The sequence below is a fragment of the Oncorhynchus mykiss genome, chromosome 13, assembly GCF_057628025.1.
Source record: "Oncorhynchus mykiss isolate SJ-2025 chromosome 13, ASM5762802v1, whole genome shotgun sequence".
NCBI classification, from domain to species: domain Eukaryota; kingdom Metazoa; phylum Chordata; class Actinopteri; order Salmoniformes; family Salmonidae; genus Oncorhynchus; species Oncorhynchus mykiss.
This window is the reverse complement of record NC_143034.1, coordinates 40,848,196-40,871,804: the sequence shown is the minus strand read 5'-3', so window position 1 is coordinate 40,871,804 and position 23,609 is coordinate 40,848,196. Positions and strand designations below refer to the sequence as shown.

At 43.4% G+C, this 23,609-nt stretch overlaps 2 protein-coding genes across 2 annotated transcripts; one reads left to right on the top strand and one right to left on the bottom strand.

Annotated features, from left to right (window-relative positions):
* Positions 1–7,728: 7,728 nt before the first annotated feature.
* Positions 7,729–16,804, bottom strand: LOC110486130 (uncharacterized). Its single transcript, XM_021557500.3, has 4 exons — positions 16,590–16,804; positions 14,617–15,086; positions 14,059–14,457; positions 7,729–13,352 (listed from the first exon to the last, which is right to left on the bottom strand). Exons 2-4 carry the CDS (start codon positions 15,061–15,063, stop codon positions 9,414–9,416), a joined length of 4,785 nt encoding a protein of 1,594 aa, XP_021413175.3. The 5' UTR covers positions 15,064–15,086; positions 16,590–16,804; the 3' UTR covers positions 7,729–9,413.
* A 2,541-nt stretch (positions 16,805–19,345) lies between these two features.
* On the top strand, positions 19,346–23,466 carry LOC149978886 (mitochondrial ribosome and complex I assembly factor AltMIEF1-like). The gene is made up of 3 exons (XM_090196200.1): positions 19,346–19,448; positions 22,671–22,877; positions 23,225–23,466. The coding sequence occupies exons 2-3, from the start codon at positions 22,805–22,807 to the stop codon at positions 23,464–23,466; spliced, it is 315 nt and encodes a 104-aa protein (XP_090052326.1). The 5' UTR covers positions 19,346–19,448; positions 22,671–22,804.
* The last annotated feature ends 143 nt before the right edge of the window (positions 23,467–23,609 follow it).

Here is a 23,609-nt window from a genome sequence, read left to right as displayed (position 1 = left end):
ATGGCCTGCAAGGAGGGAGCAACGTTCTGCTGAGAAAAGGCGACATTCTTCAGCTGATGGCGAAACACAAGTCACATTATTTTTGCCTCATTCACCAATTAATTTTGTTACTCCGATGACCAGAGAAAGTGAAATATTCCTAGATATTAAAAAAGACACCTCATAGGACACATCACTGCGCTCTATACTCTTCTGTAAACTGGTAATCTCTGTATACCCGTCGCAAGACCCACTGGTTGATGCTTATTTATAAAACCTCTTAGGCCTCACTCCCTCCTGTCTGATATCTCTCCTGCAGCCTTCATCCTCCACATACAACACCCATTTTGCCAGTCACATTCTGTTAAAGGTCTCCAAAGCATACACATCCCTGGGGCACTTATCTTTTCAGTTCGCTGCAGCTAGCGACTCGAACAAGCTGCAACAAAGACTCAAACTGGAGAGTTTAATCTCAATCTCTTCATTCAAAGACTCAATCATGGACACTCTTACTGACAGTTGTAGCTGCTTTGCATGATGTGTTGTTGTCTCTATCTTCTTGCCCTTTGTGCTGTTGTCTGTGCCCAATAATGTTTGTATCCTGTTTTGTGCTGCTACCATGTTGTGCTGCTGCCATGCTATGTTGTTGTTCTTAGGTCTCTCTTTATGTAGTGTTATGTTGTCTCTCTTGTCGTGACGTGTGTTTTGTCCTGTATTTTTTTTTACATTTATTTGTATATTTAATCCCAGCCCCCGTCTCTGCAGGAAGGCCGCCATTGTAAGTAAGAACTTGTTCTTAACTGACTTGCCTAGTTAAATTGAAATAATGTCCATTGCTTGTGTTTCTTGGCCCAATCAAGTGTCTTCTTCTTATTGTGTCCTTTAGTAGTGATTTCTTTGCAGTGATTCGACCATGAAGGCCTGATTCACGCAGTCTCCTCTGAACAGTTGATGTTGAGATGTGTCTGTTACTTGAACACTGTGAATAATTTATTTGGGCTGCAAGTTCTGAGGATGGTAACTCTAATTAACTTATCCTCTATGGTAAAGGTAACTCTGGGTCTTCCTTTCTTGTGGTGGCCCTCATGAGAGCCAGTTTCATCAAAGTGCTTGATGATTTTTGCGACTGCACTTTAAGAAACTTGACTGACCTTCATGTCTTAAAGTAATGATGGACTGTCATTTCTCTTTGCTTATTTGAGCTGTTCTTGCCATAATATGTACTTGGTCTTTTACCAAATAGGGCTATCTTCTGTATACCACCCCTACCTTGTCACAACACAACTGATTGGCACAAACGCATTAAGGAAAAGAACGCTACAAATGAACCTTTAATAAGGCACACCTGTTAATTGAAATGCATTCCAGGTGGCTACCTCATGAAGGTGGTTGACAGAATGCCAATAGTGTGCAAAGCTGTCATCAAGGCAATAGGTGGCTACTTGAAAGAATATAAAATATATTTTGATTTGTTTAACACTTTTTTGGTTACTACAAGAGTCTATATGTGTTATTTCATAGTTTTAATGTCTTCACTATTATTCTACAATGTAGAAAATAAAGGGCAGAATGTAGACAATTAGAATGGCAAAATGTACTCCAAGTAGTAACCCTTCCGGAAGACCAGTCAATCTGTGGGTTGTGTAGCTTTAACCATGAGACGCCCAGAACCAGAGGTGGGTGAGAACAGTCGATTATATGGAAACGGATCTTTTCCTGGTGATTAGCAGGAACATTTCCCTCCAAAACACGGAAGAGTAGCTTTCCATTGAGAGCGTTGGCTTATAGAGGTGAATCGAGCAAAACAGTGTCCAAGCCCAACTGCTTAACAACCCCTCGGTCCAGAAAACTCTCGTCGGCGGCTGAATCGACGAGAGCAGACAGAGGAAAAGCCTGGCTCTGCCAGACAAGGTTGGCCTCAAGCAGGGGTCTGGGAGATGATGGGCAGGCGATTTGGCTCATCCCCCACTACTGCTGAGCCCTCTCTTTTACTGGACACAGGGTACAAGTGGAGATCAGTTGACCAACCTGGCCACAATACAGACAGCTCCTAGTACTGATACGCCACTGCCTCTCCTCTGGAGATAGACGGGTCCGGCCGAGCTGCATGGGTTCATGCCACTATAGCTTTGACCAATTCCCCCTAGGTTGTAAAGCTAGGGTTATTAAGAATTAGGCAAAGACTCAGATTCTGCAAATGGTTCATTGTAGTTTATTCATGAGAGCTCTCAAGTCAACCAACATTTGAACAGTCTTTATAACCCCATATACGCACACACACGCACACGCACACACACACACACACACACAAGTTTATCCCTTTTCTACCAGCCTTGGCAGTTTCTCGCCGTTCTCTCCTCTCTAGATTAGAGAGGCCATGGAAGTGATAAACATCAGGCCCTCCTGTTGTCAGCTTTTTCAGTTATCATGTGTAGTCTACCAGCCTGTTTTCTCCCTCTTACACACACACATACATTATTAGAATTATAGTATTAGATGTTTCAGGGCGGAATTCTTTAGTCAAACATATACTGTACATTCCTTTATCAGTTCATGATTGGGATCTGCCTGGTGATGTGATGCAGTCAGAGAAATTGAACAAGGCACAGAAGCAGACGTCATGGGACATGCAACCCTACCTCCCCTCTCCCTTCGACGCTAACGGAGACGGTTGTCAATGCGGATAGTGAGAGAAATTAGTTCATCAAGTCCATCAGGCTCCTCTCTGGACACCAACTCGTCCTTGAGGGTCTCAGTAAGTGTGTTCCGGAATGCTTCCTGAAGGGCCTCGTCATTCCAGCCGCTCTCTGCGACGAGGATGCGGAACTCACATGCCATCTCAGCCACACTCTGAGAACCTTGACGAATGGACAGAAGTCGTTTAGCAGCATCCTTTCCACAGACCTTCCTTAGCTCATCTGTGAATCCACTGTAGGAGAAGCAGATAGATGACTGTCTCTCCAGAAGAGCACTGCTCCCTGAAGGCAGCCAATCAAAACAAATTTAGGGTTAGGGCTGTTTAGGGCTGTTGCTGAAACACTAGTGAACATTGTACAAGAAAGGCTCTGCAAACCCCAAGATTGCCATCATAGCACTCAGGAGTCGGAACAAAAGGCTCCCGGGAGGAGAAGAGGAACTGGAGACAGGTTGTGAATTCTGAACAGAGATTCGGACCTGTAGGTCAGACAGGCTCTGTGAAAACTCCTTGATGTTCTCCAGCAGGGTTTTCAGGGCTTGGTCATGTGGATCAAGAAGAGTGCCTTGCCCCACAAGAATTTGGCGAAGAGTAGTAGAGTCTGCTCTGTTCATTTCTTGGCCAGGTCGTACTGTTACGCAGAGCGAAAACAGGGGAACCCAAAAGCGGACTCAGATGCGGAAGCAGGAATGAATGAACCAAAATGTTTATTGTACACAGAGAGATGTGGAGTGCAGAACCGGGGTAGCTCAGATGAGTTACAGAAAAACCAGAAGTGTAGACTGAGGTTGGAGTTGACTGAGTTGAACAGGGTAAACAGGTCCTGAGGGGAATCCAAGGCAGTGGTGGTGAGTGAAGTCCAGAACAAGGTGGTTGGGTGGTGAGACGTAGTACAGGATCCAGAGACAGAGCGGTAAAGAGCAGATATTACGATCTGGCAGAGTGGAAGTGGCAGGAATGAGTTTATGTAGAGGTCTTGATTTATGGGACGATTTGCAGCTGGTTGGGATCTGCCCTGACTCCAGCACATCTGTCTCTAACCACACAATCACACCAAGAGAGAGAGAGAGTACAGGGGGGGAATTGCAGGTTAAGACGCCACCGATGAACACCAGAAGGCGTAGTGGGTGCAGATGTGACAGTAACATGCTGATTGGTCGACTGTTTGAACCATTAAAGGGTGCTCTGCTATTCTTGGGTAGTGGAATGACCTTTACTCCCTCCGTGTCTGAGGGCACACATTGTTTTCTAGGCTTAAAATGAAGATGTGGCAAACAGGAGTCACAATGTATTCCACTACCAACCTCAGCAATTTACCATCCACGTTGTCGGTAACAGGTGGTTTTGTCTTTATTTATAGATAGCAAAAAAAAATGTAACCTCTTCCACACCCACTTTGTGGACCTCAAAACTACAGTGCTTTTATTTCATTATTTGGGCCATTATGCATGAATATGAAGGCTCAGCATTTGCTGTTTGCATGTCATACCTCAGTTTGCTAATCTTGTCAACAAAGAAGTTATTAAAGTGGTTGGAAATATCAAAGGGTTTTGTTATGAACAAGTCATCCGCCTCAATGAAGGATGGAGCCGGGTTTATTTTTTGCCTAGAATTTAATTTGAAGTACTCCAGAGCTTTTAACTATAATTCTTTAGATCATTTATCTTTTTTCCATAGTATAGTTTTTTTCTTCTTTTTGTTTAGTTTAGTTAAGTGATTTCTCAATTTACTGTATGTTTGCCAGTCTGCTGACTTATTTTCTATTCCCTTTGCCTCGTCCCTCTCAGCCATACAGTTTTTCAATGTATCATCTATCCATGGGGATTTGGCAGTTCTAACAGTCAGTTTCTTGATGGGTGCATGCCTATCAGTAACTGGAAGAAGCAGTTTCATAAATGCTTTCAAGTGCAGCGTCCAAATGTTCCTCATTGCACAAATTAGACCAACAAATATTATTCACATCTTTGACATAGGAATCATTGTGAAACCTCTTGTATGAATGATGATACACAATTGTAGGTCCAGTCTTTGGAACTTTGGTCATAGAAGTAGTGCAGATCAATCAGCGGGGAGTACAGTAACAACAAATAACCAAACTCCAGGGTGTTAGTAAAAATCAGTTTGTTCTTATTGATACCCTATTACCAGTGGTGTAAAGTACTTAAGTAAAAATACTTTAAAGTACTACTTAAGTAGTTTTTTTTAGGTATCAGTACTTTACTTTACTATTTGTATTTTGGACCATTTTTACTTTTACTCCACTACATTCCTAAAGAAAAGAATGTACTTTTTACTCCATACATTTTCCCTGACACCCAAAGTACTTGTTACATTTTCTATGCTTAGCAGGACAGTAAAATGGTCCAATTCACTCACTTATCAAGAGAACATCACTGGTCAAATCAAATCAAATGTTATTTGTCACATGTGCCGAGTACAACAGGTGCCGAGTACACTGTAGACCTTACAGTGAAATATTTACTTTACAAGCCCTCTTTGGACAAGCCCTTAACCAACAATGCAGTTTTAAGAAAAATCACCGTTAAGTAAAAAATAGATAAGTAATAAATAAAAGTAACAAGTAATTAAAGAGCAGCAGTAAAATAACAATAGCGTGGCTATATACAAAGGGTACCGGTACAGAGTCAATGTGCGGGGGCACCAGTTAGTCGAGGTAATTGAGGTAATATGTACTTGAAGGTAGAGTTAAAGTGACTATGCATAGATAATAAACAGAGAGTAGCAGCAGTGTAAAAGGGGGGCAATGCAATAGTCTGGGTAGCCATTTAATTAGCTGTTCAGGAGTCTTATGGCTTGGGGGTAGAAGCTGTTAACAAGCCTCGTGGACCTAGACTTGGCACTCCGGTACTGCTTGCCGTGCGGCAGCAGAGAGAATAGTCTATGACTGGGGTGGCTGGAGTCGTCGACAATTTTTAGGGTCTTCCTCTGACATCGCCTGGTATGTGGTCCTGGATGGCAGGAAGCTTGGCCCGAGTGATGTACTGGGCCGTTCGCACTACTTTCTGTTATGCATTGCGGTCAGAGGCCGAGCAGTTGCCATATCAGGTAGTGATGCAACCAGTCAGGATGCTCTCGATGGTGCAGATGTAGAACCTTTTGAGGATCTGAAGACCCGTGCCAAATCTGTTCCGTCTCCTGAGGGATAATAGGCTTTGTTGTGCCCTCTTCACAACTGTATTGGTGTGCTTGGACCATGATAGTTTGTTGGTGATGTGGACACCAAGGAACTTAAAGCTCTCAACCTGCTCCACTACAGCTCCATCGATGAGAATGTGGGCATGATCGATCCTCCTTTTCCTGTAGTCCACAATCATCTTCTTTGTCTTGATCACGTTGAGGGAGAGGTTGTTGTCCTGGCACCACACGGCCAGGTCTCTGACCTCCTCCCTATAAGCTGTCTCATCGTTGTCGGTGATCATCGGCAAACTTAATGATGGTGTTGGAGTCGTGCCTGGCCATGCAGTCATGAGTGAACAGGGAATACAGGAGGGTACTGAGCACGTCTGCATGTCAGCCCTGCTGCCTCTGATCTGGAGGACTCACTAAATATATTACTTTACACAAAGGCTTTGTTTGTAAATGATGTCTGTGTGTTGTAGTGTGCCCCTGGCAATCTGTAAAAAATCTGACTGATAAGCTATTTGAAGAAAAAAAAACTTTTACTTTTGATACTTACTTAATTAATATTTTTCTGGGTGTCTTTCGCTTTTACTTGAGTCATTTTCTGTTAAGGTATCTTACTTTTACTCAAGTATGATAATTGGGTACCTTTTCCACCACTACCTACTACAACTCTGGTTCAATTGTACAGTATGTAGTTAGACCAGGAATGTGTTGGATATGTGCCATTGAGCATGATCATGCCATCATCCGATGTACCCATGTGAGAGATAGATACACTGTGTCCTGTTCTCTCTGTGTGTTTCCTTGTGCCCATCCTGCCTCGGTCAAAGTCTGCAGAGAGGCGATGTTGTGCTGCCTGCCCTGTGAGAGATGGTTTCAGCTGTGGGAACGTGTGCTTTGTCATGGGGCTCTGATTACATTCTCAATGTCTGGCTTTTGCGTTGCTCATCGACTGGACAATTGAAATAAATGACAAACCTGATCCCTGGCCTGCCTCTATTTGTTCAATTCTAGGCTATTTGATCAACTTCTGCTTATTTGACAACTTGAGGAATTTTTGTGATTTGCTGATTTCCGAGGCCTTTACCTCGACTAACCCTTTGATTAGCAATTACCTTAAATGTTATCTCAGTGTTTAAGTTCATTAAGTCTACAAACCTGCACACAGTCTTTCAAAAGTGCAAGACTACTCTCTCTGTGTTTCTCGGGTGTCACGAGAAACTTCTGTGTTGTTGTGAAGTTGTTGCTTCGCTTGTGATCTTGTGGATTTTTAGGCAAAAGTATTTTGCCTCAAAGTGTAAGGTTCTGCATTTATTTTCTTAGTCAACCTTGTGTTCTGTTTTGTTGTGTTCTGGAACGTAGCCCTGTTTCTTTGTGTTTTTGAACATAACCTTGTCTTTCATTTTTGTTCATTGTTTTCACCTGTGTTAGTTACTCACCTTGTCTCATAAGCTCCTTATTTAGTTCAGTTCATTGTGTTTTGTGCCTTTGTGAGGTATTGTTCATTTTGACTCTACTAAGCCTTTTCCTAGCTTGTTTGGGGAGAACCAGTTATATAGCCTTCAGTCCTAGTTTTGATTCACCTGCCTGTTTGTCTAAATGTGTATGACCGTTGCCTGCCTGTGACCACAATTCCTGCCTTCTGCAATGGCGAAATAAACACCTGCCGCGCTCTGCGTGTGAATCTACACCTTTTTTCCCCTGAGTATTCATTCCACAGAGAGACTCTTGGTGATGGAAGAGATTTAGGAGAGTGTTGTTTTGGGAGATCCGCTTGTTACAAACCATTTCTACTGCTGTTTTTCTATTTAGGCCCTACTCAAAGCGTTCCAGGAGTAAGAATAAGGCAAAAAAATATGACCCAGCAACAATGTCATTTGAATGTTAAAAATACCACAAAGTACAAGATATTGACATTGTTTGATGGCTGACGAAGACAGTGTTTATTAACGCCTTGGTAAGAGAGGAAACCATTGAAAGGATCATACATATAAAACAAACAACAATTCACCTCATAATAATGAATATTTGAAAATTCACACAAGTATGGTATTCTCAAGTGTTTTTATAATCATACGCAAAACCTCAATTTTCTTAAATAGGGCAGAGAAGTGTCCACCTTGACCGATGTGTTATGTTAACAAATATCTTCTCTCACTTGTTTGCACAGTTGACATGCCTGTGAACAGTAATTATTTTGTGTGAATTGAACCAAGTTATTTCTCATTTAACCAGATATTTTGTAACATGGATAGAGAATGATTAAGGGTTTTACATAGAAGGATTTACAGACAGATACTTTAAAGAATTACAGACAGACCGATGTTTCTGCATGTAATAAAATCTTGCTATTAGAAAAAAAATGTTATTTGGTACAATTGGCTTGTCTATACAGTACCAGTCAAAAGTTTGGACACACCTACTCGTTAAAGGGTGTTTATTTTTACTATTTTCTACATCGTAGAATAATGTTGATGACAAACTATGTAATAACCAAAAAAGTGTTAAACAAATCAAAATATATTTTGATTTCAAAGTAGCCACCTTTTGCCTTGAAGACAGCTCTGCACACTTTTGGCATTCTCTCAACCAGCTTCACCTGGAATGCTTTACTAAACATTCTTGAAGGAGTTCCCACATGTGCTGAGCACTTGTTGGCTGCTTTTCCTTCCCTCTGCAGTCCAACTGATCCCAAACCATTGTTGAGGCCAGGTCATCTGATGCAGCATTCCATCACTCTCCTTCTTGGTCAAATAGCCCTTACACAGCCTGGAGGTGTGTTGGGTCATTGTCCTGTTGAAAAACAAATGATCGTCCCACTAAGCGCAAACCAGATGGCATGGTGTATCGCTGCATAATGCTGGGATAGCCATGCTGGTTAAGTGTGCCTTGAATTCTAAATACAACACAGACAGTGTTACCAGCAAAGCACCACCACACCTCATCTATGCTTCATGGTGGGAACCACACATGCAGAGATCATCCGTTCACCAACTATGTGTCTCACAAAGACACGGTGATTGGAACCAAAAATCTCAAATTTGGACTCAGAACAAGGACATGTTTCCACCGGTCTAATGTCCATGCAAGTCTCTTCTTATTATTGGTGTCCTTTAAAATATATTTCAAGTCAAAGGGTGGCTAATTTGAAGAATCTCAAATATAAATTATATTTGGATTTGTTTAACACTTTTGGTTACTACAAGATTCCATATGTGTTATTTCATAGTTTAAATGTCTTCACTATTATTCTACAATGTCGAAAGTAGTAAAAATAAAGAAAAACCGTTGAATGAGTAGGTGTGTCCAAACTTTTGACTGGTACTGTATATGAAAATATACAAAGGTATATGATAGGATATACCTCCTATTTGTTGCCCTTCCTCATCTACACAATTAGCACATTTTCAACACACAATCACTGCTCTCTCATAACTGCAACTCATCTCTTGTTCTTAGTGTTATAGTATACTTTCAGAGTTTTATAGATATGTTGTCTCGCTTTCTATGCATCCCTTAGGACGTTTAATGAAAGAGCTGACATTTAGGGGAACTTTTTCATCAGTCTTTGAGTAACTAATGGGTTAGGGATATTTCAAGGCATGTATTTCCTGGCCTTCAAACGGGGTATAATATGTATGTCTCTGATGTCATTATGCTGAAGCAGCCAACACAAATAGCGCTCTGTGCCCATGCCCCACCCACTGGTGAGTAGAGGAATGACCTGCCGCATGTTGATGTACCACTTGTAGGATTCCTCTGGGACAGCGTGATGTCTGAGGGCTTCTTGCACCATCTCGGGGTTGGAGTGACGCTCCCCAAGACCCAGAGTCTCTCCCAATCCCAAGAGGAGGTCCGATGCTTTTGCCTTGCGTCTGCCCGAGCCCTCCACATATGCTTGATAGAAAGCCACTCCCAGGTGGTCCATCTCTGTCAGCCAAACAGCGCCTCCGTACTTCTCAATCAAAACCTTTTCTCCTTTGCGGGTTAACTTCCTGCCAAACTGGGGCTGGTCGTCCTGTACCCACTCCAAGCAGTCTGGGGAGGGCATCATAGGGATGGCCTTGTCCAGAGTGACTCTTGGGAGAGCGGCTCCTCCTTCCAACTTCTCCAGTAAGTCCTGGACATGTGAAAGGGTTCCAGCAGAGTTCAGGATGATGTTGGAGTGTTTTTTCAGCATTGCATTGGTGAGATGAGCCAAGTATCCCTCAGCTATGTGCATGGCAGTATCCATGTCACCCAGGAGCTCACACTCAACATGGTAGAACTGGTTAAGATGCGTGGCATCTGGATCTTCTCCCCGAAAACTTGCCGATATATAGTATGCCCCAGACAAGTTCTCTTGGAATCGCAAGAAATACTCCAGCACAAATTGCATGGAGTCAGCCAAGTACACATCCTGCCCCAGCAAGTTGACGTAAACGGGCTCGGAGTCTGATCCCAGGCCCATCGGAGAGGAGATTGTGTCAGTGGTGAGAGGAGTCAGGGCGTACGCGTACTGACAGGTGTTGTTGAAGTACTCCACTGTGCTGTGGAAGAGGGTATTTTGAATTTGAAAGAGATTGCGGTACCACTGGCTCTTGATGGCTAACATGGAGTGGCTCTGTGGGTCCTCCCAGGAACGAGGAGGCCTGCAAAGTGTGATTTTGGTGTGGATTTCTTTTAGAGATTCAGGGCTAGCGGGAGGGCCATCAGCAGATGAGACATACCCGGGGTAGCTTTGGAAGTACTCTGGGAACACCTCAGCAGGCTTGTCACCACGTGGAGGAACCAGAGGTATCAGCTTGACATGGGCATAATCAATCTCAAAGCCCTCAAAGATGAGTGCAACACCTCGAGCATGCATTCCTTCCTCCAGCAGCCCAGCTACTTTACGAGTGGCCAGGATCAGTGATGTGTAATCAGTCTCTTCCAGACAGAAAATGTTGCTTGGCAGTGGTTTACGTGGCACTAGAACTGTGAGTCCAGGTGTATTAGGGTAGGGGGTGAGGAAAGCCACATGATCACTGTCCTCCCACACCCGCCACTGTTGCTCCTCGCCACGGACGATACGGCAGAACAGTCCATTGTGGGAGGGATTTCCTAAGAAGTCATAACACAATGGTGCGTTAGGCGTTGGCAGCTTGTCCCGAATCTTGGCCTGAACCCGGTCCAGATCTGCGTCTTCCCAGCGTGGGCCACTCTTTGAGCTGCAGTAACCTGGGTCACAGGGCTGAAAGTCCTCCTCCCCGGTCAGATGGGGGCACCAGTTGGTTTCCAGGCCATGAAGTGGTAGCACTCGGATATGGGCCGGGGTCTCGGGACGTGGGTTAAATACTAGGGCGCAACGCTGTACCCCCAGTCGTTCGCATAGCAGGTTTGAAACAGCCTGTGCTCCTTGCAACAGTTCTAAGAAATCTGGTACAGCCAACTGAAAGATGCTGCTCGGTCCACTCAGAGTCTTTTGGGTAAGGATGGTGGCACCTGGTGTCCAAGGGTTTGAGTGTAGGTGAGCAACTAGTTTGTCAGTCTCCCAGATCACATTGGAATAACTCTTCATGGGTCTTAGGACTTCGACACGTGCAATGCCACCAACCATGGATGCTACAAACAACACCCCAGCATTGGTTTCAACAACAGCATCGCCTTTGGCGTCTACAGCAATGATTCCAGCACAGCTGCCCTTCAAGTTCTCAGACATGACTTCTCGACATGCTGCCCTAAGGCTGTAGCCTTTATGATGGTAGAGACTGGCTACTTTTTGAGCAACTGTGTGCCTTAGAAACACATCTCCATCACCAGAGCAGGTTACTGCAAGCTTGTCATCAGCAAATATACCTGCTCCCACTACTGCTGTGTCCCCAACTCGACCCTTCCATTTTCCCACCAACCCACCAGTGGACGTTGCAGCAGCTAACCTACACCACCGATCCAAAGCAACAGCTCCCACTGTCTGTGGATGGTTGTTCTTGGAGGCATTGCCAGCACTGAGTTTTGCTATCAGCTCTCTGCGACGGATATCAGTTTGGAAGTATTCCGCCCTCATAGGCTTCTCACTCTCTTCTAAGCCTTGCAAAAACTCTTCTGCACCTTCCCCTACTAAGAGTGAGTGTGCACTCTTCTCCATGACCTGTCTTGCTGCTTTCACTGGGTTCTTCACACTCTGCACACAAGCCACTGACCCAGAGTTCATCCCATTTCCATCTACTATGGTCGCCTCCATCTCATTTTTCCCATCTTTGTTGAAAACCGATCCCTTCCCGGCGTTGAACAGAAAGCAGTCCTCAAGAGCTTGCACACTCCGCTGCACTGCGTCAAGACTACTGCCTCCTTGTTGTAGCACTTGTGCTCCAAGGGTCAGGGCTGTCTGCAGAGCAAATTCAATGACCTCTACCACCTTTGTATTTAGCATCATCTCCTCCCCAGCTCCACCATGGATCACCAGAGTAAAGTCTGGACTCATGTTGGAGGCAGAGTCAGAGGGAAGTGTTGACTTGGACATTGTCTTGCCTTGTTTTTGGCCTGCTGGACTAATACTTTTGTGAATTTCCCCTTGGGTGGATCCATTCCTTCTTCCTACTTGTCCTTCTTGCAGCAGACACTCCATTGCTCCCATTTGCCCGGCTACGGCATATCTGACAGCGAGAAGCATCACCAGCTTCAGATTTACTTTCAGGCTATCTTGAAGCTTCTCCAACACTGTGGCAAAGGTGCCTTTCCCATTGAGCACCATACGGACCCGGTCTCTCCTCCCCAGGTAGGTTACAGCCAGTTGGTCTTTAGCGTACACATTCCCTACAGCAAGCTCCACTCCCTCCATCAAATCCTTGCCAGTAAGATAAACGGAGGGGCACCCAAAGGGGTCAAGAAACTTCTTGAGAGGGTTGTCTGGAGACATGGACCAGCGTAGGGCTGCGAGGTGAGGGCCCACACCATGTCCACTTTTAGTGGCTTTGATCAGGTTCTTGTGCTCCAGGAAAGCCACATGGAACAGACGGAGCAGTTCGTTCGTGTATCGAGGATTGTTATCTGGTCCAATGCAGGATTCCAAAGCACTAATGAGCTGGCAGGATTGCATGGTGAGGGAGTATGTCGGATCGCAGCGGCCGTGCTTGTAGTGACGCATATGGGTAGGGGTTACAAGAATGTGGCTGGCAGCAGATTCCCCAAGAGTCTGCCTTAGGGAGAGCTGCAAGGAAAAGTTGATCCAGGCATCGTACAGGCCCCTGTGACCCCGGATGGTAGCAAAGACATCTGGGTAAGAGGGAACCTCAAACGTGATTATGGGATGAATTGCTTTAGGGGAGGACTTTGGGGGGTCTGTTTTAGTTATACCCTTTAGTGGGAATGCTAGGGGTCTTGGGGAGGAGGAATCAGCCTTGTTAAGATAGGCTGACCCATTGCTTTCTGTGTTGGCCTGGACTAGGTCCACATTAAGAGACTCAGAGAGATACCACACAGTCTCAGCCACTAGCCCAGCCACCATTCCATCCAGTGCACTGTGCTCGAACACCATCCCTGCTGTGCTGTCTTTGAATACCACCAGGTTCACCACCTGTAGAAAAAGTATAGAAAAATAGTTTTTATTTTACTTGTGATACTTGTGATGTTTGCTTGTGATGTTGAGCTAAAGAGGAACCGATGTTTTCAAGTCTTGTGTCAGTGAGTTAATAAACTGAAGTTTGTTGGGTGCAATTATGTATGGCTGATGTGCAGTAAAGATCCACTTACAATTTGATTCAATATAGAAAAATTGATTTAACTCCATTATCTAGCGTACATTTTTGTCAACACATAAAATCATGTTCCAGGTTTTAAATGAGATGCATAATTTAAGACCATATCCTCATCCGGTAACCCGATGAATCCAGTTGATTCACTACAACACCACTGTACTGTACTGTATTGTAAGGACAGACGCTGGGAGACAAGAAGCAAGTACAGGGAGCGAATACTTAATGAATAAACAGACAGGAAACAAAACACGAACAGCGTCTGGACAAGGCACACATAACAACATTAATACTGACTCTGGAAAGAAACAGAGGAAATTATAGATATAGGGGAGGTAATTAATAATGTGATGGAGTCCAGGTGAGTCCGATGAAGCGCAGATGCGCATAATGATGGTGACAGGTGTGCGTACTGATGAGCAGCCTGGCGGCCTCGAGCACCAGAGAGGGGGAGCGGAAACAGACGTGACACTGTATTGTAGTAGTTGTCATCCACAATTACAGTACCACAAACATCCCATACTGTACCTTGTCATAGTATCTCAGACAGGGCCCATCTCCTCCTCCCAGTCTGACAGCGTTGAGGGTGTCTGCCAGATCAGCTGGTGGATTGCAGTATTCCAGGGAGAGAGCCACCACAGCACTCTCCATCAACCCCAGTGAGGCGGCCGCTTCCCCACCTGCTCTAAGGATCTCCTCCCTCACTGCACTCCAGGTTTGCCGCTGCAGGGCAGAGAGGCCGCAGATGGCAGAGGGCTCATTGTTCTTGGTAGCTCTATGTTGGCTCATCACATGAGCCACTTGGCTGTAGATGTCAGGGAAAGGTAAAGGGGACATAGGACCACCTGGGCTGAGACGCTGCAGTATGTTGACTGAAAATACCTCTCCAGCACAGATTACGATGGCATGGAGGCAGTCTGGGTATACCTGTAATACAAACAGCACATTAAGAAGTAGGAGATAATCACATTAGATGAAAATAAGACAAGGGAGTATGATGAACTGTTATCATTATCATCAGAGATGGTGTATGAAAACACAAAACAACATTGAGTCAAAGTACTCTATTTTTTTCCCAAAACGTACTTTAATCTCATCTTGGGTCTTCCCAGGAATGCGGCTGGCAGCAAACACCTCTGATTGCTGTGTGCGCTCAGTTTGCCCCTCTCCCTCTACCAGCGAAGGCTCACTATACATCTTGGCCACAGCCCAGAGCAGAGCGGCAGCCCTCTCAAGTTGGGCACATTCCTTCTTGGCTCTGGAGGGGGACAGGACAGCGGGGATGGCTGTCGAGGTGGGCAGTGGGTCGGTGCATGAGAGCAGCCGGCTCTTGAATTGCTCTGTCACCCAGTTCTCTCGGCCAGAGGCGGCAGCCGCCAAGCAGTTTTGGGCCTCCTGCAGGACCTCCCTCTGTTGGCTAAGGGTGTTTTTGAATTGAGGGTAGAGCTCGGGGCTCAGGGTGAGCTGGAGCACACGGCTTGCCTCTTGTAAGGTGACATCTAGCTCTGGAATAGGGTAATCGAGAAGTGCCATCCTGTCCTGTTGATAGGGGGAACCTAATGCAATGAGAGAGCGAGGATGCACAATCAATTGAGTTACTGTAAAGACACTCAGGAAATTTGCCACAATATTCCCTCTCAAACATAGTATGCGAAAACGTGACATATTAACCTGTATGAGTAGTAAAGGCTGTAATTCAATCAGGCTATTCATATTATCTAGGAGAAGAGCTCATGAGATACACAGAGGACTCTTTATGGATTCATTTGGCTGAGGGGAATACAATCCCTCCTGTAAGGTCAATGTGTCCTTCGAAGATACATTGTGACTTCTCCTTTATCACACTGTGTGTGAGAGAGGCTGCTCTACATTACCCTCATCCCTTAATAATAAGAGTAGCATAGTGTGTGTATTGCCAGTTGTCATGGGAATATGTCTCATGCTGCATGACCCTGTTGGGGTAATTAGATTCATGCTGATTCGCCTAGTCAGTCTCTCTTTACAATGCTGCCTGTTTTTCATTCTTCTAAGGCCGATTCAAGTTCAGCTATGCCTCTGACCTTGTGATTACCAGGAAGTTCCTAATTATTATAACTAAATTAAGTTACAATCGATAGGTTTCATGTAATACCACCTTCATAAACAGTATAGGTAAGATATACGTTCCGAAATTAACTTTAGGATTAAACTGTAGGATTTAAGTACCATATTGTAATATTTACCATAAAAATAAACTAATAACACAGTTGTGTCACTTTTGTCAAAATTGAGTTTCATTAAAACCAGTTATGAGCAAACTAAACCAGCTTATTAGATGTCAAAATCATGTCACAGAATACACGTTTGTTTATTTTGAATTTTCTCTCTTGTACTTTGGAAATTAAATGGTTTACAATTCACTTTTGAATGTAATAGCAGCTCTCTTCAAGAGAAGAGCTCTCGACAATCTCAGGGCAACACAACCGCAACACAACCAAAATATACTGGGTTACAATGTGTAAGTTCCTCAAATGTGATTGTGACAACCATTGCTATTATATTTTGCATGCCTAAAATACATGTAAAATAACAACACAGCTATTATATTAAAAACATTTTCCCTCTGCCTAAGGCAACTTTTTGTCATCAAAGTTGCTAAGACCAATTACAATGATTTAGACTATAAATAGGAGAGTAAATCATTTAAGTTGACATACATTATCAGGGGTATGTCCTGAAGTCCATACATCTCTCAACAGTATTAGCAAGGAGGCTGCCCTCTACTAAATAATGTATCATACCACTATGACTCATTCAAGCGTGACTAACATTAAAACATGTATTTCAAGATAGACCAGCATACACATCTGGCTCAGCTTCGTAAGTGAAAAATAATGCAAATTGTAGGTACACAAAATACCACTATGATCAACAACACAAGCATTCACAGATACATGGCTCTTTTTTACACTCTGTAATTAGGCTACACATAAGTAGATAAAGTTGTGTTATTCCTACAGCCATTGTTTGTATGTATATAAGCTCATAAAATGTCATTATAAAAGTAGAAACTAGTTTACCTCAATACCGAATACACTTCAAGATATGCACGCTCGTAAGATGCAGCGATAGTCAGTGAACAGCAAGTTTTGTTGTACCACACAAACAAGGGTTGGCTATAATATGTACCTAGTGATTCCAATTAAGGAATTACATTTCCTGTCTCTCAATAGACACTGGGTGAATCTGAGGCAGCCTCTCACTGCAAATACTCTCCCGAATGGCCAATGTCAATGTTCAACGAACGTTGGATCTCTTTTTAAAGGTTTTTCAGGTGCATAATTAGTTTCACGCTTTATGCTCTATTTCACCCAAACAGTCATTGACAGACAGTTTTCCACGTGACCTTTTAACCCCTGTGACTTTACATTAAACGCACTAACTGGTTTCGAAAATGTCTCCTGGTACATGACTCCTGGTCTCCATAATTAGATTTGTAGCTACAGTAGAATTAGAGGCATGAGGCTGAATTAGTAATGACTGTCTCTCGCAATGGCTTATGCCATCTCCAGTTACAATAGGCTTAACGATTTAACACAATTTAGACCATATTCGAAAACACTTTTACAAATATCACTGCTGCCAGTGACTTGGTTCCTTGTGAAGTTCAGTTAGGTAGACTAACATTATCTGACTCACAAACATCATCCTGATGTCCATAGGGAAAAATGTAATGTGAGAAATCTTTGGTTTATTTTTTAATACAGACCACCATACATTCAATCATGTGACATTGGTATTCTTGATTATGATCAATAGTATCCAGTTCTGAAATATTGGAATAGCTCAGGGTTCCTGAGTGGCGCAGCAGTCTAAGGCACTGCATCTCAGTGCTAGAGGCGTCACTACAGACCCTGGTTTGATTCCAGGCTGTTCCACAACTGACCGTGATTGGGAGTCCCATTGGGCGGCACACAATTGACGTTGTTAGGGTTTGGCCAGGGTAGGCTTTCATTGTAAGTAAGAATTTGTTCTTAATTGACTTGCCTAGTTTTAAAAAATCCCTATTTCACTAAATTAGCAAATTGCCAAAAAATGTCCATACCTCCAGTCAAAGTGTCAAAGATGTGTGGTGAGCCTCCTGAGGTTTCACACCTATATTTATACTCTGGTGCATCTGGTGCTTATTGTGTACATAGTAAAACCCATGCCTTGTTTCCCTTTCCTCCCTTAGTGGAAACTGTTCTTAACATATGGGTCTGGCCAATGTAGTTTCACTTTCAAAACTGGTGCTTTTCCCAAAACTCACTGACCACAACTACCCGAAGCCCCCTGAACTCAGCTGCCCGAAACCCCCCTGACCTCTGACCACAGTTGCCCGAGACTCCCTGACCGAAGTAGGCCTCACCAGCCTTAGACAGACACACCTTAGACAGAACTGTGCTGTACATTTTTATTGTAAATCAAATACAATTCTTAGCCATTTTTTAAACCTTTTTTTTTTACTTTAGACATATAGTATTCAACATTACTCCTTTTGTCAGTCTTTCAATTTGGAGTTGTGCTCTTCACAAAGGCACCTAGCCAAAACGTGGGGCATTGTTTGTTTAAGATTATGATTGTTTTGAGATAATATAATTAAATGTAAGCCTTTGGATAAGATTGCTGACAATGCAGATTATTGTGCCTCATTTTCACTAAGGGTAATTTAGCAGACAAAGTACTCAGACATTCTTAATGGGGACAAACAGTATGTGATTGTTTGCGAGCTGCTTAGGTAAGCTAGTTGTGAGATTTCACCACTTAATGGCGTTTGGTTCCCCAATCTCAGAAACAACTTTGATTAGTTATGTGTAATTCCTAAGTAGCTGTTTCTTCAATTACACAACAAAAATAATGTAGATATTAATGATAAAAACATTTTTATATTTTGTTATTAGATATATTATTTGATATTGAATACTGCACTGTTGGGGAGGGCAAGGGCAAGTTAAGCATTTCAGTGTACTTAGGCATGTGACAAATAAAACTTGAAAGCACCAGCAACATGGTGCCCAGCCCGTATAGGCATATAAGACAAGATATCAAGTGTCACGTATATGTGTACAAAACACAAAACAAAATGTTACATTAAACAAATGGAATGCAATTAACACTTAAATGCATAATTAGCAATCATAACAAAGTACAGTTTTCACCTTGTCTCTCTACACAAACAATACAATTCTCCTTCTCTACCCCAGGAAAATAAATTGTGCAATTTGTGAAAAAGAACTTCAGCCTGTGTTCATCCTGTAGTCAAACACTTCAGGAGTGACCAACAATTTTAACAAATAGAACATGTCTCAAGTCATCATACAGAGGGCAATTAAACACAAAATGGGCTTCACTTTCTATTAACCCAAGATCACATAATACACACATTTTTCTTCTTCGGGGACTTGTTGAATCTACCCATCTCTGGTGCCAGAGGGATTGTGCAGTATTTTAGCTGCTCACAAACTGACCAATACATATTAATATGAGTTTGCTTAATTATATGTGTTACATTTATCCTAGTCATGTCCTTGTAATCAGTGATAATGCTACAGGTGATAAAACAATTCCCCAACAATAAAGTAATACTCCACTCTTCTCTAGCCTACTCTGGTCTACTAATTTAGTCCTAATATTACTTTGGCTTATGATCTTATTCACATATGTTTCTTATACGACTTCTTTATAAAAATGCTTTATTCCACCATAGAAATGTGTAGGTTTGTAGGCTAAATAAGATTGAGTGCTGTAATGTCACATTTCTCAACCATAAAAATACTTCAAACCGGATGTAGTAACTCCAGTGCAAAAAATAAGTAACCTGTTGCATTCTGACCCCGGCGTGAGGGGGAACTGTGTCTGTTGTACTTTTAAGGATAAATCTTTGAAATAGTTTCTCGAACGTAAGTTCAGCGTTCTCTCTTGACAATGTAAAAATGTTGTTCTGTCAATATCCTATATTTGTATTCAATTGATTGTGAGTATCAGTTCCTCAATGTGTAAGGTCAGCCTCGTTCAGCTTTGTTCCCTTTGATTGGCTAGTAGCTAATAGTATTTTTTTTTTTTAATCAGTTAAGGTTAGTTAGCTTTTTACAGTAGTACTAACGTGATTTTTGTATTTTATTTTTACTGTTAGCCAATTAAAGGGAACAATGCTCATGCTACTGGTTTTGCTATTATAGTAACGTTATCTAGCTAATTGTTAGCTCACTTATCGTACTGTCTATACGGACAACGGGGCAGAAGCAACTAAAAAAGTTTGCTAGCTAACATTACATTGTTAACGTGTGTTCTGCTGGGCTAGTGCTATCGTAAACTATATAGCTAGCTAATGTCAGATGAAAGGGGTTAGCTAGCTAGTTCAGTATCTTTGGTTTATTTTGTGTTGCTCTGGTCTGACACGGCTGCATAGCTGACTAAACTCAACTCACGATTTCAAGTTGAGTTTAATCGGCCAGGCTTCCTGCAGGCTAGACAGGCGTAACATAGCTAATGTTAGCTAGTTTTCAAATTAACTTGATGACTTGCTGCTAGCTAGTAGTACCAACAATCGGTATAACGACCACCGAATCTACAGCAGCAAATGACCCGTTTCATCTCTTATCTCATCATTCACAATGGTTATCTAGCTAAATTTGCCCTATCAAATTGTATTGGTCACACACACATGGTTAGCAGATGTTATTGTGAGTGTAGCGAAATGCTTAAGATTCTAGACCCGACAGACAGTGCAGCAGTATCTAACAGTTAACGTTAATATCTAACAATTCCACAACAAAATCCTAATACACACAATCGAGTAAAGGAATGGGATGATATATATATATATGGATGAGCAGTGACAGAGCGGCTAAGATGCAATAGATAGTAAAGTATAGATAGTGAAGGATCCAGTATATACATATGACATGAGTAATGCGAGATATATAAACATTCTTAAAGTGGCATTATTAAAGTGACTAGTGTTCCATTTATTAAAGTGGCCAATGATATCAAGTCTGTAGGTAGGCAGCCGCCTCTGTGCTAGTGATGGCTGTTTATCAATCTGATGGCCTTGAGATAGAAGCTGTTTTTCAATCTCTGTCCCAGTTTTGATGCACCTGTACTGACCTCGCCTTCTGGATGGAAGCAGGGTGAACAGGTAGTGGTTATTTTCCTTGATTATCTTTTTTGCCTTCCTGTGACATTGGGTGTTGTACATGTCCTGGAGGGCAAGTAGTTTGCCCCGGTGATGCGTTGTGCAGACCGCACCACCCTCTGGAGAGCCCTGCAGTTGTGGGCGGTGCAGTTGCCGTACCAGACGGTGATACAGCCCGACAGGATACTCTCAATTGTGTACCTGTAAAAGTTAGTGAGGGTTTTCGGGGACGAGCCACATTTTTTTCAGCCTCCTGATGTTGAAGAGGCGTTGTTGCCTTCTTCACCACACTCTGTGTGCATGGACCATTTCAGTTTGTCGGTTATATGTACACAGAGGAACTTAAAACTTTCCACCTTAATGATAAGTTTGGAGGGTACTGTGGTGTTGGATGCTGAGCTGTATTCAATTAACAGCATTCTTACATAGGTATTCCTCTTGTCCAGATGGGATAGTGCAGTGTGATGTTGATTGCATCGTCTGTGGACCTATTGGGGCGGTAAATTTGAGTGGGTCTTGGGTAATAGGTAGGGTGGAGGTGATATGATCCTTGACTAGTCTCTCAAAGCACTTCATGATGACAGAAGTGAGTGCTATGGGGCAATAGTCATTTCAGTTAGCTTTCTTGGGAACAGGAACAATGGTGGCCATCTTGAAGCATGTGGGAACAGTAGACTGGGGTAGGGATGGATTGAATTTGTCCGTAAACACACCAGCCAGCTGGTCTGCGCATACTTTGAGGATGTGGCTAGGGATGCCGTCTGCCGAGGGTTTTACTCACATCGGCCACGGAGGAGGAGAGCCCACAGTCTTTGGTAGCTAGCTGTGTCGGTTGCACTGTATTGTCCTCAAAGCTTGCAAAGAAGTTGTTTTAATTTGTCTGGGAGCAAGACGTCGATGTCTGCTACGGGGATGGTTTTCTTTTTGTAATCGGGGGTCATTTTAGACCCTGCCACATACGTCTCGTGTTTGAGCCGTTTAATTGCGACTCCACTTTGTCTCTACTTACGCTTTGCTTGTTTGATTGCCTTACGGAGGGAATAACTACACTGTTTGTATTCGGTTATATTTCCAGTCGCCTTGCAATGCAGTGGTACGCGCTTTCAGTTTTGTGAGAATGCTACCATCAATCCACGGTTTCTGGTTAGGGAAGTTTTTAATAGTCACAGTGGGTACAACATCTCCTATACACTTCATTATAAACTTGCTCACCGAGTCAGCGTATACGTCAATGTTATTGTCTGAGGCTACCCGGAACATATCCCAGTCCACGTGATCGACGCAATCTTGAAGCGTGGAATCCAATTGGTCAGACCAGTGTTGGATTAGACCTAAGCAAGGGCGCTTCCTGTTTTTAGTTTTTGCCTATAGGAGGGGAGCAACAAGATGGAGTCATGGTCAGATTTGCCAAAAGGATGGCTTGGAGGGCCTTGTATGCATCGCGGAAGTTAGAGTAGCAGTTGTCGAGTGTGTTACTTGTTTGTGTACTGCAATCGATATGCTGATAGAATTTAGGTAGCCATGATCTCTGATTAGCTTTGTTAAAATCCCCAGCTACAATAAATGCAACCTCGGGATACATGGTTTCCAGTTTGCGTGAAGTTCCTTGATGGACGCCTTGGTATCCGCTTGCGGGGGGATATGCATGGCTGTGACAATAACCAAGTAGAGTTCCCTTGGGAGATAATACGGTCAGCATTTGATTGTAAGGAATTCTAGGTTAGGTGAACAAAAGGACTTGAGTTCTTGTATGTTACAATTACACCGTGAGTCGTTAATCATGAAACATACACCCCGCCCTTCTTACCAGAGAGATGTTTGCTTCTGTCGGTGCGATGCACTGAAAATCCCGTTGGCCCGTTGGCTGTACGGACTCTGATTGCAAGTCCCTAACTAGCCATGTCTCTGTGAAACAGAGTATGTTACAATCCCTGATATCTCTTTGGAAAACAACTCTTGCCCTAATTTTGTTTACTTTGTTAACTAGGGACTGGACATTAGTGAGTAATATACTCCGAAGCGGTGGGTGGTGTGCACGCATCCGAAGCCTCACTAGAAGACCTCTCTGGCACCCTCTCCTCCTACGGCATTGTTTTGGGTTGGCCTCTGGAATCAGTTGAAATGCCCTGGGAGGTGCAGACAAAGGATCCGCTTTGGGAAAGTCGTATTCCTAGTCGTATTGCTGGTTGTGCTGGTAAGTCTGATATCTAATAGTTCTTCCCTGCTGTATGTAGTAACACTTAAGGTTTTCTGGGCTAACAATGTAAGAAATAATACATAAAAAAACAAAATACTGCACAGTTTCCTAAGGACTTGAAGCGAAGCTGTCATTTCTATCGGCGCCATCTTGCCACCAAGTAGTTGAAGTTACTGTTCAGGATTAGTATAGCCTAACTTGGTCCATGTTGTCCCTCTGCTTCACCAATGGCAGATGCCTAGGCGACAGTGTTCGAAAATAAGAGAATACTACCCTTGCATATAATGATGAAGACCTATTCTATTGAAATAAATAAACGTCCTACTGTCTCTCTCTCCTCACAGGAGTCCTCCCCTCTCCATGTGCATCCCTAATGGGCGGCTGGTCTCGTATTGCGGTGCTGGAGCTGTACCGAGCACTGCTCCGTGCAGGGCGCCACCTTCACTACACAGACCGCAACTGCTACCAACGTGCTGTGGCCGGGGAGTTCCGCCGCTGCCAGGCCCTGACCGTGCCGAGCGACAAGGAGGACGCACTGAAGAGGGGCCAGTTCTTCCTAAGCAGTAGGCTGGGGGGGCTGATGTAGGTGGGGGTCAACCATCCAACCACACCTTTAGCAAGACGTGCTTGTGTCAGACCACTAACAGGTAAACTGTTCAGATATTTAACTGACCACCTATCCTATCGCTCTCATAAGATGATAATACATCTTTTAATAATAAAAGTTAC